The sequence below is a fragment of the Rhinoderma darwinii genome, chromosome 5 (assembly GCF_050947455.1).
Source record: "Rhinoderma darwinii isolate aRhiDar2 chromosome 5, aRhiDar2.hap1, whole genome shotgun sequence".
NCBI classification, from domain to species: domain Eukaryota; kingdom Metazoa; phylum Chordata; class Amphibia; order Anura; family Rhinodermatidae; genus Rhinoderma; species Rhinoderma darwinii.
Window position 1 is genome coordinate 237,340,793 of NC_134691.1, and position 18,585 is coordinate 237,359,377.

At 44.2% G+C, this 18,585-nt stretch overlaps 1 protein-coding gene across 1 annotated transcript in view; it reads left to right on the top strand.

Annotated features, from left to right (window-relative positions):
* Positions 1-18,585, top strand: part of PKD1L1 (polycystin 1 like 1, transient receptor potential channel interacting) — a 433,476-nt gene that overhangs the window by 220,410 nt on the left and 194,481 nt on the right. The window contains exon 34 of the mRNA XM_075828219.1: positions 6,779-7,018. Within this exon, the coding sequence (XP_075684334.1) occupies positions 6,779-7,018 (240 nt within the window). The remainder of the gene's footprint in view (positions 1-6,778; positions 7,019-18,585) is intronic.

An 18,585-nucleotide genomic window follows, 5' to 3' on the forward strand; every position in this document is an offset into this window, starting at 1 on the left:
TCCCTGTGAGACATCTGTTTATAACTAGTCTACCCTGGTCCCTGACACCACTATGGACCCCCGTGAGACCCTGGCTCAGCAAATTCAGGGTCTCTCCCTACAGGTCCAGGCCCTGGCTCAGAGGGTCAACCAGCCTGATGCTACCTTGGTAGTTCCCCTCACCTCACCTCTTGAACCCCACCTCAAGTTGCCCGACCAATTCTCAGGGGACCGGAGGGCTTTTCTCTCCTTTCGGGAGAGTTGTAGGCTTTACTTTCGTTTAAAGCCTCATTCCTCAGGTTCTGAGAGCCAGCGGGTGGGTATAATTATGTCCCGGCTCCAGGAAGGGCCCCAAGAGTGGGCCTTCTCCTTGGCTCCTGACGCCCCTGAACTTTCCTCCGTTGATTGTTTCTTTTCTGCTCTCGGACTTATTTATGACGAGACTGACAGGACTGCCTTTGCCGAGAGTCAGCTGGTGACCTTACGTCAGGGTAAGAGACCTGTTGAGGAGTATTGTTTTGACTTTAGGAAGTGGTGCGTAGCTTCTCGGTGGAATGACCCTGCCTTAAGGTGCCAGTTTAGATTGGGTCTGTCGAACGCCCTGAAAGACCTGCTAGTTAGCTATCCCTCTTCTGACTCCCTAGACCAGGTTATGGCTTTAGCGGTACGACTTGACCGACGTCTCAGGGAACGACAACGTGAACGTTTATGTGTTTTCTCCTCCGACTCCCCCATGATGCCTCCCGAAGTTCCGTTGCTTCGTTCCTCCCCAAAAGACTCAGAGATACCTATGCAACTCGGGGCCTCCGTGTCCCCCCAACAACGTAGACAATTCTGCAGGAAGAATAGTCTCTGCTTCTACTGTGGGGATGACAAGCATCGAGTGAACAACTGTCCTAAGTGTAAGAATGCAGCCAGAAAACTTCCGCGCCTAAGTGATCATCGGGGAGGTCACTTGGGCGCACAGGTATTTCCCGTAAATAGGAAACGTACTAAGATCTTGCTTCCCTTTCAGGTCTCTTTTGGTGGTAGGTCTGCTACCGGCAGTGCCTTCGTGGATTCAGGGTCCTCTACTAATATCATGTCTGTGGAATTTGCTATGTCTCTTACTATGCCTCTGATTGATTTGCCTAAACCTGTCCCGGTAGTGGGTATCGACTCCACTCCTCTTGCTAATGGTTATTTTACACAGCATACCCCTGTTTTTGAACTCCTTGTTGGCTCCATGCATTTGGATGATGCAGGGATTATCGTACGATTTGGTTCTAGGCCTTCCCTGGTTGCAGTTGCATAATCCCACGTTTGACTGGAATACTGGGGAGCTAACCAAATGGGGTAATGAATGTTTTACGTCATGTTTTTCTGTTAATTCTATTTCTCCCCCTGATGAGGCGAACACGCTACCCGAGTTTGTTCAGGACTTCGCTGATGTTTTCTCTAAGGAGGCCTCCGAAGTGTTACCTCCTCATAGAGAATACAATTGCGCTATCGAATTGGTACCAGGAGCTAAGCTTCCTAAGGGTAGGATATTTAATCTTTCTTGTCCCGAACGTGAAGCCATGAGAGAGTATATCCAGGAATCCCTGGCCAAGGGTTACATTCGTCCCTCTACTTCTCCGGTAGGTGCTGGCTTCTTCTTCGTAGGGAAGAAGGATGGTGGTCTTAGGCCATGCATTGACTACTGTAGCCTGAATAAGGTCACGGTAAGGAACCAGTATCCCCTTCCTTTGATTCCTGATCTCTTCAATCAGGTTCAGGGGGCCCAATGGTTCTCTAAGTTGGATCTACGGGGGGCGTATAACCTTATCCGCATCAAAGAGGGGGATGAGGGGAAGACTGCGTTTAACACGCCCGAAGGCCATTTCGAATACCTCGTCATGCCCTTTGGGTTTTGTAATGCCCCTGCGGTCTTCCAGAATTTCATAAATGAGATTTTGAGAAATTACCTGGGGATATTTCTTGTAGTGTACCTTGATGACATACTGGTGTTTTCCAAGGACTGGTCCTCCCACATTGAGCATGTCAGGAAGGTGCTCCAGGTCCTTCGGGAAAACAAACTGTTTGCCAAAACAGAAAAATGTGTGTTTGGGGTACAGGAAATACCATTTTTGGGTCAAATCCTCACTCCTCATGAATTCCGCATGGACCCCGCCAAGGTTCAGGCTGTGGCGGAATGGGTCCAACCTGCCTCCCTGAAGGCGTTACAGTGTTTTTTGGGGTTTGCTAATTATTACAGGAGATTTATTGCTAACTTCTCGGTCATCGCTAAGCCTCTTACGGACCTCACTCGCAAAGGAGCTGATCTCCTCCACTGGCCTCCTGAGGCTGTCCAGGCTTTTGAGGTCCTTAAGAAGTGCTTTATCTCGGCCCCGGTGCTGGTTCAGCCCAACCAAATGGAGCCATTTATCGTGGAAGTTGACGCATCTGAGGTGGGAGTGGGGGCTGTCTTGTCCCAGGGTACCAGGTCCCTCACCCATCTCCGCCCCTGTGCCTACTTCTCCAGGAAGTTTTCGCCAACTGAGAGTAACTATGATATTGGCAACCGCGAACTCTTAGCCATTAAATGGGCATTTGAAGAGTGGCGCCACTTCCTGGAAGGGGCTAGGCACCAGGTGACGGTCCTTACCGACCACAAGAATCTGGTTTTCCTAGAATCTGCCCGGAGGCTAAACCCGAGACAAGCTCGATGGGCGTTATTTTTTACCAGATTCAATTTTTTGGTTACCTATAGGGCTGGGTCTAAAAATATTAAGGCTGATGCACTGTCGCATAGCTTCATGGCCAGCCCTCCTTCGGAGGAAGATCCTGCTTGTATTTTGCCTCCAGGTATAATCATTTCCTCGATCGATTCTGATTTAGTCTCTGAAATCGCTGCTGATCAAGCTTCAGCTCCCGGGAACCTTCCTGAGAACAAGCTGTTTGTTCCCCTGCAATTCCGGCTAAGGGTACTTAGGGAAAATCATGACTCCGCACTATCTAGTCATCCAGGCATCCTGGGTACCAAACACCTCATTACTAGAAACTATTGGTGGCCTGGGTTGCCTAAAGACGTTAAGGCCTACGTCGCCGCTTGTGAGGTTTGTGCTAGGTCTAAGACTCCCAGGTCCCGACCAGCGGGCTTACTGCGTTCGTTGCCCATTCCCCAGAGACCTTGGACACATATCTCCATGGATTTTATCACTGATTTGCCTCCATCCCAAGGCAAGTCGGTGGTGTGGGTGGTAGTAGACCGCTTCAGTAAGATGTGCCACTTTGTGCCCCTCAAGAAACTACCCAACGCCAAGACGTTGGCTACCTTGTTTGTCAAACACATCCTGCGTCTCCATGGGGTCCCTGTCAATATTGTTTCGGACAGAGGGGTACAATTTGTTTCATTGTTTTGGAGAGCCTTCTGTATGAAGTTAGAGATTGATCTGTCCTTCTCCTCTGCCTTCCATCCTGAAACCAATGGCCAAACTGAGAGGACTAATCAATCTCTAGAACAATATTTAAGGTGTTTTGTCTCTGACTGTCAATATGATTGGGTCTCATTCATTCCCCTCGCCGAATTTTCCCTTAATAACCGGGTCAGTAACTCGTCAGGGGTCTCCCCCTTTTTCTGTAATTTTGGGTTTAATCCACGGTTCTCCTCCGTTTCACCTGGTAGTTCCAACAATCCCGAGGTAGAGGTCGTTCATCGGGAACTGTGCACAGTCTGGGCCCAGGTTCAGAAGAACCTAGAGGCGTCCCAGAGCGTACAAAAAACTCAGGCTGATAGAAAACGTTCTGCTAACCCCCTGTTTATGGTCGGGGATCTGGTGTGGTTGTCGTCTAGGAACTTGCGTCTCAAGGTTCCGTCCAAGAAGTTTGCTCCCCGGTTTATTGGGCCGTATAAGGTCATTGAGGTCCTCAATCTTGTCTCCTTCCGGCTGGAGTTACCCCCGTCTTTTCGTATGCACAACGTGTTTCATGCCTCCCTCCTTAAACGTTGCTCCCCGTCCTTGGCTCCCTCGAGGAGACCTCCTGTTCCCGTCCTCACCCCTGAGGGGGTGGAATTCGAGGTGGCCAAGATTGTGGACAGCAAGATGGTCCAAGGCTCCTTCCAGTACCTGGTCCATTGGAGAGGATACGGGCCCGAGGAGAGGACTTGGGTACCCGCCCGGGATGTTCACGCTGGGGTATTGGTCAGGAGGTTCCACCTGCGTTTCCTCAGTAAGCCAGGTCCACTTAGAAAGGGTCCGGTGGCCCCTCATAAAAGGGGGGGTACTGTAAAGGATCTGCCAGGCATAGCTTCGGGGTTAACTCCCATAATTAATCAGTCAGCACCTGAATCTACATCCCTGAGACTGACTCCAGCTTCCACCACTCAGGCTGGCAGGCTTAGGAGTGGGAGAGCCTATCGCAACCTGGCCAGACTCAGCTAGCTCCCGCCCTTGGTCTATTTAAGCCTGCCCTTCCTGTCCCTCGGTGCTTGTGATTCTTTTCGTGTGGTTTCCTGGCCCAGCTACAGCTCCTTCTATTTTGATCCTGCTCCATACAGACCCTGGCTTACTGACTACTCTTCTGCTCTTCGTTTGGTACCTCGCACACTCATGGCTTGACTCGGCTCGTTCACCACTCTTGTTGCTCACGGTGTTGCCGTGGGCAACTGCCCCTTTCCCTTGCTTGTATTCCCTTGTATGTTTGTCGTGTTTGTCGTGCACTTACTGAGCGCAGGGACCGCCGCCCAGTTGTACCCCGTCGCCTAGGGCGGGTCGTTGCAAGTAGGCAGGGACAGAGTGGCGGGTAGACTAGGGCTCACTTGTCCGTTTCCCTACCCCCCGTCATTACAATTTATGTAATTTTTACAAAAAAAAACACGCAAATAAATTCAGCAAAAATCATGACCATAACGTCACTGGTGCCACTATTGTTCTATCGAATACTGGATAGATGAGACTCGCCCAAGGACCTGCGTACAATAGGGTACAGTACTGTGCAAAAGTTTTAGGCAGTTTTGGAAAAATTCTGCAAAGCCACCATTAATCCTGACCAAATCCCAAACTCCAATTACTGAAATGCAGCCCCAAACTTGCAAGGAACCTCCACCATGCTTCACTGTTGCCTGCGGACACTCATTATTGCACAGCCCTCCAGCCCTTCGGTGAACAAACTGCCTTCTGTTGCAGCCAATATTTAAAATTTTGTCTCATCAGTCCAGAGCACCTGCTGCCATTTTTCTGAACCCCAGTTCCTATGTTTAGTGAATAGTTGAGTCGCTTGGCCTTGTTTCCAAGTCGAAAGTATGTATTTTTGGCTGCAATTCTTCCATGGAGACCACTTCTGGCCAGACTTCTCCAAACAGTAGATGGGTTTACCTGTGTCCCACTGGTTTCTACCAGTTCTGAGCTAATAGCCCTTCCAGACATCTTTCGAGTTTGAAGGGAGGTAAGCATGATGTGTCTTTGATCTGCTGCACTAAGTTTCATTGGCCAACCCCTGCATCTACGGTACTCAACGTTGCCTGTTTCTTTGTGCTTCTTCAGAAGAGCTTGATCAGCACATCTTGAAACCCCAGTCTGCTTTGAAATATTTTCCTGGAAGGGACCTTGCTGATGCAGTATAACTACCTTGTGTGTTGTTGCTGTGCTCAGTCTTGCCATGGTGGACCGGTGACATAAAACTGTCCTCCACAACCTTTGTAGCAAAGTTTGGCTGTTCCTCACCCAGTTTCAAACATCCTACACAGCTGTTACAGTTAATGACTGTGTTTCAACCTATAAATTAAAATGATGATCATTAGCACCTGTTTGGTATAAATGGTTAATCCTACACCTGACTATATTCCTGCAAAATGCATGATTTGAAGTGTACCTAGAAGAATTGATGCTGTTTTGAAAGCAATAAGTGGTCATACCAAATAGTGATTTGATCTAGATTTCTCTTCTGTTTATTCAGTTTGTATTTTGTTACTTGATAAATCAATACTTTTAACACTTCTACTTTTGAAGACATTCTTACTTTACAGCATTCTTCTCACACCTGCCTAAAACTTTTGTACAGTTCTGTGAGTATAATATATATATATATATATATATATATATATATAGTACACAAGAAAATGGCGACAGCTCACTGCGAACACTAATGCCACCCAAGTCACTAAATATAAATAAATATGCATTACTGCTAAATCTACTTACAATAGGGATGTTCTTAGCGCACATTTTGATCAAGTTGTGTGAGCCCACCTGCCACGACAAGGCGACCTCTACGAGGTGGGAACCTACACTGCACATACACCCAGAAATGGGACTAAGACTACATATACTTGGGGATGGTAGGAACCAGCATTAAACTAATTAAAATCACCCAGGGCAGAATGGGAGGAGTGCAAGATCAAAAATGGAGGCAGTCACTAACCCCACATATATGAATCACATAAACAACACAAAAGTTTGAACAGCACATTCCAACAAAATGATATAAAATGTGTATGCAGGTGCAAGAATGCATGTAACTGCAAATTTATACAGCAGTGAGGAGCAAACATATGTTCTCTTTGGCACAATTCAATAATGCATTTGTCTAAATTGATTTTGCACCCAAAAAAGGTGCAACAGCAATAGTAAATCTGCCCCATTGTCATAAAATAATTTTATATGCTTGTTCTTCACTGCATTTATCTTTTCACTAATTCTGTTCAAAAAAGTTTATGTAAGTATTTAAGTATTTGTATTCTGCAGATTTTATAAATTTAATTATTATAATTTTTATATTTTTCAAATACCTTGTTTAAAATTAGTATACTAATTGTTTGCTTTCTTCATTTTGTTTTCAGAAATTCATTACCTTAAATAATGAACGTCATTTTACAGTTAGCACAAGTTTCTTGGAACTTAAGACAAGTAAACATGAAAATGTGCACAATAGTATTCAAAAGATTGGTTCATCAACATTTTACTTGCCAAAAGTACTAGATAATCAGAACAATGGACAGAACGCTAGTATAAAATGTTACATTAGCCAGCTGATATCTTTTAAGAAAAATCCTTACTTTTGGGCCAAAGTGCCTTCTGAGGTAAGTGCATGTGTGGTCAGTCGCTTATTTGTGGACCATAATTCCAGAGGTGGGACCTCTAATCAAAAATAAATTTAGTTCAAAAACTGTTTAACTAATTTTAAAGGATTTTTAACCCATTACATAACTTTTATCCATTTAATAATTGCTAGAACTTGATTTAAAGTTATATATGATTTATAGACTTATGTTTTAAAAAATAGTTTACATGACTTTGTGACAGATTTATTCTCTGACCAGGGTTCAAGTTAGAGTAGTCTGGGCTCCCACAGCAATAAACTTCTTGAGCTCCTTAGCACCCACCATAGTCATGATATATTTGTCCTCTCTGGCCATGTGCACTCAGCTCTAACCAAATCGTCAGTCCGCCTGTGACTTTATGGAAAATAAATCACACAAATAAATATATATATAAGACATTTAGTGACTTTGTAAATATATTGTTTTACATTTCTTGTTCTGGTTTGTTTATTCAGCCTGTAGAAATATATTCTACAATGAGGTAGACATTTGCTCTACTACATTAAGATACAAATCTATATAAACGAGTGTAAAGAGACAAAATATTATCCATAAGTCATCTTAATTAATGTATACCATAATATATTTAAAAACAAAAAGAGTCACACTGGAAATACTGTTGTCAACATCACAGGGACACACCTGATCAAATTGTTGTCACATAGATATAATCACAAAGGATAATGTCCTAGTACATAAGTAAAGTGCAATAGTGCATAAAATTCAATACAACATGATGACCTGAGCTATAAAAAAAATTATAAAACATTTCTTATCCCAAGTGGCCATGGCCAAGTGGCCATGATGCCTATCCCGAAGTATGTTACATAATTACATAGTTAGGACGGTTGAAAAAAGACACATGTCCATCAAGTTCTACCAAGGGATGGGAAAAGGGAAGGGAAAAATTTCTACACATAAGAGTTTATATTTTTTTTATTCTAGGAAATTATCTAAGCCTTTTTTAAAGCCATCTACTGTCCCTGCTGTGACCAGCCCCTGCGGTAGACTATTCCATAGATTCACAGTTCTCACAGTAAAGAAGGCTTGTCGCCTATGCAGGTTTTGGGTTTTTTCCAGACGGAGGGAGTGCCCCCTTGTTTTTTGAGGGTATTTTACATGGAACAGGATTTCACCATATTTTTTGTATGTGCCATTCATATATTTATATAAGTTAATCATGTCCCCCTTAGTCGTCTTTTTTCAAGGCTAAATAGGTTTAGTTCTTTTAATCTTTCCTCATAACTTAGGTTCTCCGTGCCCCTTATTAGCTTCATTGCTCTTCTTTGTATTTTTTCCAACTACAGGGCATCCTTTCTATGAACTGGAGCCCAGAACTGAACTGCATATTCTAGATGAGGCCTCACTAATGCTTTGTAAAGTGGCAATATTACATCCCTGTCCCGTGAGTCCATGCCTCTTTTAATACACGACAATATCCTGCTGGCCTTTGAAGCAGCTGATTGACATTGCATGCTGTTATTTAGTTTATGATTTACAAGTACATCTAGATTCTTCTCAACAAGTGACTCCCCCAGTGTAGACCCCCTAGAACATATGATGCATGCAGGTTGTTGGTACTCAGATGCATAACTTTACATTTATCTACATTAAACTTAATTTGCCAAGTGGACGCCCAAACACTTAGGGCTTATTTAGACGAACGTATAATAGGTCCGTGCAACGGACCTATGTTGGTCTATGGGGCCGTGCAGACAGTCAGTGATTTTTACGCAGCGGACATGACCTATATTTGTGCGTTTCTCACGAATCACGCACCCATTGAAGTCAATGGGTGCATGAAGACCACGCGCAGCACATGGAAGCAATTCCGTGTGACGCGCAGGATTCGCGCAAAAGCAGTAAAAAGTATGAATGAAAACAGAAAAGCACCACTTGCTTTTCTGTTTACAAACATACAAACAGAGTGTCATAATGATGGCGGCTGCGCGAAAATCACGCAGCCACGCATCATATGGTGATGACACACGGAGCTGTTAAGTACCTTTTGCACGCGCAAAACGCTGCGTTTTTTTGCGCGCAAAACGCACACGCTCGTGTAAATCCGGCCTTAGTTTGTTTAAATCCGCTTGCAATTCACGAACATCTTCCATAGACTGAACATTACTACATAGCTTGGTGTCATCTGCAAAAAATAGAAATAGTGCTATTAACCCCTTAATGACCAGCCTATTTTAGACCTTAATGACCAAGCAATTTTTTACGTTTTTCCATCGTCGCATTCCAAGAGCTATAAGTTTTTTATTTTTGCGTCGACATAGCTGTATAAGATCTTGTTTTTTGCAGGACAAGTAGTATTTTTTAATAGCACCGTTTTGAGGTACATATTATTTATTGATTAACTTTTATTAACTTTTTTTTGGGGGGGGGGAATACACGGTGGGCCATTTATATGGATACACCTAAATAAAATGGGAATGGTTGGTGATATTAACTTCCTGTTTGTGGCACATTAGTATATGGGAGGGGGGAAACTTTTCAAGCTGGGTGTTGACCATGGCGGCCATTTTGAAGTCGGCCATTTTGTATCCAACTTTAGTTTTTTCGATGGGAAGAGGGTCATGTGACACATCAAACTTATCGAGAATTCCACAAGAAAAACAATGGTGTGCTTGGTTTTAACGTTACTTTATTCTTTCATGAGTTATTTACAAGTTTCTGACCACTTATAAAATGTGTTCAAAGGGCTGCCCGAGCATTCCTAGATGAACAGTTTCCTGGAAAGTGGATTGGTCGTCGTGGGCCAGTTGAATGGCCCCCTAGGTCTCCCGATCTGACCCCCTTAGACTTTTATCTTTGGGGTCATCTGAAGGCAATTGTCTATGCTGTGAAGATACGAGATGTGCAGCAACTGAAACTACGGATACTGGAAGCCTGTGCTAGAATTTCATCTGCGGTGTTGCTATCAGTGTGTGAAGAGTGGGAGAAGAGGGTTGCATTGACAATCCAAGACAATGGGCAGCACTTTGAACACATTTTATAACAGGTTGAGGAAATTTCTCCCCTTTGCAGTTGAAGCCGAACCATGACACAAATTAATATCCCGGTAAATAAAATCTCCCATTATTACTACAGTACCAGCCTGTGCAGCCTGCTCCATTTGTTTATATATTTGACCTTCTATCTCTTCAGTTATATTGGGAGGTCTATAGATTACACCAAAAGTATTTTTTTCAGTGTTTACCTCCCTTTGTAATTCCACCCACAAGTTTTCAACCTCCTCACAATCTTCACCCACTGTTGTCTCTTTCACACTCACCTTCATATCGCTTCTCACATATAGACATACACCACCACCGTTCCTATTTGTCCTGTCATTTCGAAACAGTGTAAAACCCTGTAGATTTACAGCCCAGTCATGTGAAGAGTCTAGCCATGTTTCAGCAGCACCAACTAAATCTATATTTTCTTCCAGTACCAACTCCTCCAGCTCCCCCATTTTGCTTGCTAGACTTCTGGCATTTGTGAACATACACTTTAACTTGCCTTTCATTTTTTCACATTTAGTATCAGAAATGTGATTATTTGCCATTATTTGGGCATTTTTATTTTCATTGCTGTTTTGTAACAAAAGGATCTCCTTATCCTGTTGTCTAGTCCTCTTAACACAGTCTGTTTCTCCCCCCTCACCAATATAGTCTGACCCCTCTCTAACCTGACTACCCCTTTATTTTCTACATTGACCTCCCACTTCAGCCCTAGTTTAAATACTCCGCCACCCCAGCTAGAATCCTCTCCACCAGCACAGCAGAAACCCTTCCATTTAGGTGTAAATCATCTGCAGAATACAGTTTGTACCCCATTGAAAAGTCAGCCCAGTGCTCTAGGAACCCAAAGCCTTCTCATCTACACCAAGACTTAAGACATGCATTTAACTCCCTGAGCTCCCGCTGTCTTTCCTGTGATGCGCATGGCACAGGCAGTATTCCTGAGAATACTACTTTGGAGGTCCTTCCCTTTAGCATGTAGCCGAGTTCTTTAAAATTATTCTTAAGGCTCCTCCACCTATCATGTATTCTATCATTGGAACCCACATGGACCACGACAGCTGGATCATCACCAGCCCCTCCCAGTCATTTATCCACCCATTCCACCACATGCTGAACCCTGGCACCAGAGAGACAGCAAACCATTTGGTTCAGGCGGTCTTGGCGACAAATTATTCTATCCGTCTTCCTGATTATAGAATTCCCTACAACTTCCAATTGTCTTGCCTTACCTGCATTACCATCCCGCCGACTACTAGCTGGGCTGTTCTCCCGGCTGTTAGGGATATCAGTATCCACTAGGGCTGCCATTTCTGAGACCGACACCCTCGCATCATCCCCCAACTTGGCAATTTTGCTTGGCATATCAGAAACAGGATTGGCCTTCCTTTTCTTGGACCCCTTTTTACTGCCCCTAACTACATTAACCCATCTACTTACCTGGTCCTGCTTACCCATGTCTTCACCCCCAGGTCTATCCCACTAACTGCTTGCAGTGAGCAGCATGCAATGCTCAAGATTGTCTATCGCCCTCATTGTTGCATTTTGCTCCTCCAGATCTCTAATGTGAACTTCCAGGTGAACAACATGCTCACATTTGCCACAGAGGTATTCACCCTGGAACTCCGGCTCCAGTCGTGTATACATATGGCAGACTGTGCACTGAAGAAAATCTCCAATCTTGCTGTCCATTATCCCAGTTAAAAAAAAAACAGTGAACAATTATTAAAGTAAAAGAAAAGAAGAGTACTTACAGGGGCTTTAACTCCTCTTTTCAACTCCGGTTTTATAACTCCACTTATATCACAAGCCACTTAATCCAGCAGTGTCAAAACAAAGTAAGCTCAACTGAAGCCTGCAGGCTAATTTATATCACCCAAGAGCAGTTAACCCATCCCCCAAGTCAGCTGCTTAGCAGGAAAGAAGCTGCAAAGAAAAAAAGGTTTTTAAATTGTGTCAGTTTTTGCTATGTTCTATTTGTAAGCACTCAATTCTATTATCGCACAGTAACACAGGAACACAGGAACACAGCAACACAATCCGGTTTTATAACTCCACTTATATCACAAGCCACTTGATTTCAGCTAGCCCCGAAGAGAGCTAAGGCACAACCTTCGTCTGGGGGTGAATTAATGTTGATACCAGCCACATTTTAAACCCACAATGGACCAATCCATGGAAGACATATATATTCAATAATTAAATTTAGGCATTGTCGTCATTCCGTGTGTGGTATCTCTTAAGCCAGCACTCTGAGCTTTTGCGTCATGTGACTGGCGCCATATGTGTGATTATCACGCCCACCGTCATCATAAGTACGAAACGCAGCGGTCAGGATGGTCCCAAACTTAGATTCGCACATTGACTTAAAGGAACAGTGTCATCACAAATATTTTATTAATATGTTAAAGATGTTAGTGCCTTAATATAAACGTTTATTTTCATTTGTGTGTTTGTGTTTTACTGTTTCTTTTTTTCACACTTTTTTTTCCCTATGGGGGCTGCCATTTTTTGTTCCATTTCTGTGTGTGTCGATTAACGACACACACAGACATGGAATACGGCAGCCACAGTCCCATAGGGACTGCGAACGGCTCCCGTCCCATTGACTGCCGTGTACGGCGTCTGTGTGGGAACTGCGCATGCGCCGCTCCGACACAGTCCTATTCGAAATTGGCGCCGTCCGGCGCCATTTTCCTGTGGACCGGAAGTCGCGGCCGGACAGTAATATCACTACTTCCGGTCGCGGCTTCCGGACAAGTGCACATGGAACAGCGGCAGCAAAGGGAGCGGACGGGCCGCGGCGGCAGGAGCAGGTAAGCGATTTCAATGTATGTTAGTGTTTGTGTGTGTTTACTACTGCATGTAAACCTACTACACTGTGGGTTACCTCAAAAAATGGCGACGCACAGTGTAGCAGGTTAAACCTTTCAAACCCCTCGTTTATCCCGGCACTAGCCAGGATAAAGGAGGGGGGGATGCTGAGCGCTCACTAGAGCGATAGCTTTTAACCCAATGTTGCAATGCTGCAATTTTGGGAACTAGCTCCAAACAGCTCCATCTAGTGACCAAAAATGGGTAGTATTATAAATTTGAAAAAATTTATAATATTTCCTGACTCGCGAAAAAAATAAAAAAAATTTGAACAATGTTTTATCACCCACACACTAAATGTTTAAATTTTAAAAAAAAAACATGTTTTTGGGGCGACACCATGCCTTTAAAGAGGCTCTGTCACCAGATTTTGCAACCCCTATCTGCTATTGCAGCAGATAGGCGCTGCAATGTAGATTACAGTAACGTTTTTATTTTAAAAAAACGAGCATTTTTGGCCAAGTTATGACCATTTTTGTAGTTATGCAAATGAGGCTTGCAAAAGTCCAAGTGGGTGTGTTTAAAAGTACAAGTCCAAGTGGGTGTGTATTATGTGCGTACATCGGGGCGTTTTTAATACTTTCACTAGCTGGGCGCTCTGATGAGAAGTAACATCCTCTTCTCTTCAGAACGCCCAGCTTGTGACAGTGCAGACCTGTGACGTCACTCACAGGTCCTGCATCGTGACGGCCACATCGGCACCAGAGGCTACAGCTGATTCTGCAGCAGCATCAGCGTTTGCAGGTAAGTCGATCTTACCTGCAAACGCTGATGCTGCTGCAGAATCAGCTGTAGCCTCTGGTGCCGATGTGGCCGTCACGATGCAGGACCTGTGAGTGACGTCACAGGTCTGCACTGTCACAAGCTGGGCGTTCTGAAGAGAAGAGGATGTTACTTCTCTTCACAGCGCCCAGCTAGTACAAGTATTAAAAACGCCCCGATGTACGCACATAATACACACCCACTTGGACTTGTACTTTTAAACACACCCACTTGGACTTTTGCAAGCCTCATTTGCATAACTACAAAAATGGTCATAACTTGGCCAAAAATGCTCGTTTTTTAAAAATAAAAACGTTACTGTAATCTACATTGCAGCGCCTATCTGCTGCAATAGCAGATAGGGGTTGCAAAATCTGGTGACAGAGCCTCTTTAAATACAAATAATTCGTTCCCTGGTGTAGTGCACCCACGAATAACAATAATAGCATCTAGATATACCCTTTACTTTTTTGTACAGATCAAAAGTGCTTATGACATAAAATAAGTATAATTACCACAAAAATATAAACCAATAATATGTGGGAAATACTGTAAAAACAAACAACATGTTTATAATGACTAGTGCAGTCTACGGACACATGAAGACTGATGTCTATCTGAATACACCAATAACGATATTGCACAATAAGTGCATTCCAAGTGAATAAATATGTTATGCATGATCCTGCACATCGTGAAGCACCACAAATGATAAATGTTACAAAAAAAACATACATTACTGTACAGTGCCTTGTATAAAAGCAATTTTTCCCAGAATGCAAATCACCAGAGCAAGCTCTGTACAAACATTGAGGTAGCAAGGAATGCTTTGAGAATTTTTACCTGTTAAGAATCGTAAATGCAGATCTGCACTATAGCACAGGTATCTCAGGATTACTACAGTGTAGGTACAGACATGCAATTTGGTTTTCACAAAGTTTGCTGCTTCAGTGTTTTTAGATCTTTAGGCCTCATGCACATGGCCGTGCCCATAATCACGGCCCTCGGGCATAGGCGGCCACCGACGGCCGCATGCCGTATCTTCGGGCCGTGCTCCCATACAATGTATGGGAGCATGGCCTGTAAAGTGCAGAAGATAGAACATGTTCTATCTTTTGCTGTACAGTTCTACAGCACGGACACCTATCCGTATTGCGAACCTTATTATGGAGATTTTTTACAGTCGTGTGCATGGGGCCTTAGTCAGATGTTTCTATGGTATACTGAAGTACAATTATAAACATTTCATTCGTTTTTAAACTTTTATTGACAAATACATCAAGTTTATGCAAAGACTCAATATTTACAGTGTTGACCCTTTTTTTCAACTTCAGCTTCTTGGCCTAATCCTGACTGATTGCAACCCATTCTTGCCTAATCCGTGCCTGGATTTTATCACAATTTGTGTGTTTTTGTTTGGACACTTGCTGAGATTTGAACACAGGTTCTCAAAAGGATTGAGATCTGGGGAGGGGCCATGGACCCAAAATGTAAATGTTTTGTTCATCAAACCACTTAGTTAGGGCCAGTGTCAGCACCCGGCGAACCTGGGCAAGTACCGAGGGGCCCACTACACTTCGGTGGGCCCACTCGGCCGCCATGTGGTGCCGCTGCCGTCATAGCTCATCTAGGAGTGGGATCCCCGGCCGGATTCCGCTTCTAGAGGGAGCCCCTGTCTAGGAGGCAGCGTAACTGTCCTGCTGTCACGGCCCCCCCCATGGCCAGTGGCACCAGGGTATCAGGGTGCAGGCCTCCAGGGATTCGACTTGTAAATCCCCAAATGTAGACAAAATGGAAAGAGAGGCAGCACTCCAAAGATCAATATGGAATAATATTTATTCAAGCTTGACAAAGGCTGCATCGAGCAGCTGAAATGTTGTACCTTTTTTCACTGATGGGTGAATAAATTTATTCCATATTGTTCTTTGGAGTGCTACCTCTCTTTCCATTTTGACTATCCATATATGGATACAGTGATGTCAGGGGCTTCCCCAGAGTACCGGAGCAGAGCCTTTGCTAGCGCTCTGCCCGGGACTTCAGCTCTTCTCTGGAAATCACTATCAATATATGGACAGTGATGTCAGTAGCAGAGCAGGAGTCCCAGGCAGAGTGATAGTAGCGTTCTGCCCTGGACTATGGCTCTGGGGTTGCCCCTGACATCACTGTTCATATATGGACAGTGACGTCAGGGGCTCCTCCTGAAGCGGAATCCCCAGCCAGAACGTCGATAATGCTCTGGTTAGGGATTCCAAACTTAGAGGGAGCCCCAAAGTCGCTACTTACAGGGAGGAGGGCTATGTGGTACTACAAGGGAGGGGGCTGTGTGGCACTACCTAGGAGGGGGTCTGTGTGGCACTACCTGGGAGTGGGGCTGCGTGACACTATCTACAGTGGGCACTAAATTTATGGGTTTACAAACTGGGGGCCTAAATTCTTTATGGGGCATAAACAAGACCTAACTTCTATATGACGTTTTCTGCTATTTTACTGCAGCCGTGAGTTCCCCCGCAAAGGGGCCCACTAAGTCTGTGTCGCCCAAGGGCCCACCACATAAACCTGGAGCCAGCCCTGCATTTAGTTATCACTTTTGCCTTGTGACATGGAGCTCCATCATGCTGGAAAAACCATTGTTCATCACCAAATTTCTCCTGGATCAGTGGGAGAATTTGCTCTTGGAGGATGTTTAGATACCATTCTTTATTCATGGAAGTTTTTTAGGCAAACTTGTGAGTGAGTCCACTCCCTTGAATGAAAAGCAACCCCACACATGAATGGTCTTAGGATGCTTTACTGTTGGCGTGACACAGGACCAAGATTGTAAACCTCCACTTCAGAATTTTCTGGACAACTGAGCTGAAAATCACGGACAGAACAAAATTTTTACGAACACATTACAAAATCAAGAGTAAGGCCCCATGCAGATGACCGTAGATTTAGTCTGTAATTATCCTAAGTGATAATAAAGAGAATAACTAACACATTTTAGAAGTGATCACGAGTGGGGTAGTAAAAAGAAGAGTACGGGCACAATTGCAGTTGAATTAAAAAACTATTAAAGTAAGGCTTCTTTCACACTAGGCTTACTATACGTTTACCTCTCTTCCGTCAGAGGAAGAGAGGATCGATACATTAAACGGTAAGCAACGGTTCTATTAGAATTACCATCAAATTTAATGGTAATTCTTTTGTATCAGTTGCTTTCCGTTTGTCTTCGTTCGCTAGATTTCCATTTTATTTGAACAGAAACGTAAGTGCAGTCTGCAGAACTTTTGTTTCCGTTCAAAAAAATGGACACCTAGTGAACGGAGACAAACGGAAAGCAACTGATACAAAAGAATTACCATTAAATTCAATGGTAATTCTAATGGAACCATTGCTTTCCGTTTAATGTATCGATCCTCTCTTCCTCTGACGTTAGAGAGGTAAATGTATATTAACGCAAGTGTGAACTTAGCCTAATACAATTAAGATATTAATGATATTTAAAAAAAACATACTCTACCCTGGTTTTGAACCAGAGAGATTTCACATGTAAGGCAAATAAGCTAACCACTACACTATAGGAACTATGATACTTGATTCTTGCTCAGCAGTAGTAGTTGAGGGTCAATTCAATAACGTCGGGCACTGTCTTAGTCTCTCCTGCCGGCAACGTCTGTCTGCTGCGTGGGGGTGGTAACTGCTCAGAGACCCAGAGTCAGACTGGTTGCTGCATGCAGTATGCACTGGGAGTGACTGTGAGACTCACCAGTCACAGCCCCGCTTGTGAAGTATTGACAGTGTTAAACGGAATAATAAATATATGTTTATTATAAAACAATGATGGCTACGCGTTTCAACGCTGTACCAGCGTCTTCCTCAGGCCGTTGAAACGCGTAGTCATTGTTTTATAATAAACATATATTTATTATTCCGTTTAATACTGTCAATACTTCACAAGCAGCCACGCAGCAGCGCCTTGCAGGATCCTCCCTTTTTCAATTACCCTCCTATATCCTAACAAGCGGTGACCGTATGGTTTACCGGTGTGGATCTCGGCAGCAGCATTTGTGGATTCTCTGATTACCTTTTGCAAGTACTACCTGGGTGAGCATAATTCGCTTCCGACATTTCACCTAAACCTGATTGATCTGCACTATGTGGCGCCGTGCTTTTTGTTTTTATGTTCAGCCCCGCTTGTAGCTTTCCCACGCTAATTAAGCATGGGAAAGCTACAAGCGGGGCTGTGACGTGTGAGTCCGACACTCAATCCACCCCCAACCGCACGCCCCTACCTGGTCTCAGGACCAGGTGACTCACACGTCACTAGTCCCAGCACAGACCCAATGACAGTCTGTGTGTATCTGACTGAGGTCACCCCAGTCAGAGACAGTCACAGACCGTCATAGGCTCCTCCTCCGCAGCCGATCTCCTAAGTGCTAGCTGCGCTTCCCTTCTTATTTGCACTGTGTCTGCGCATGTACATTCTGGCGCATGCGCAGTGCAAATCATCGGAGGCAACAGAGGAAATTCCAGACAGTGTTTATTTCTGCCGGACGCTACGGACGGCAGAAAACACCACTGCGTTTTTGCGGACTGTCAGAAAATTTACGAACGGTTGGCACCCCTGCACAGGACTCATGGTAGCATTCACCTTTTCTCTTTCGAACAATCATTTTTCCAGATTTCTCAAACAGTTTAAAGGGGGCTTTATCAGAGAAAATAGCTCTACCCAAAACCTCTGCAGTCCAATTCCTGCAATTTCTGCAGAATATCAGTCTGTCCTTGATGTTTTTCTAGGAGAGAAGTGGCTTCTTTACTGCTCTTCTTGACACCAGGCCAGCCTCCAAAAGCCTTCGCCTCACTGTACGTGCAGATGCATTGACACCTGAATAAGCTCTGCAATGGTGTTGAACCGATCCT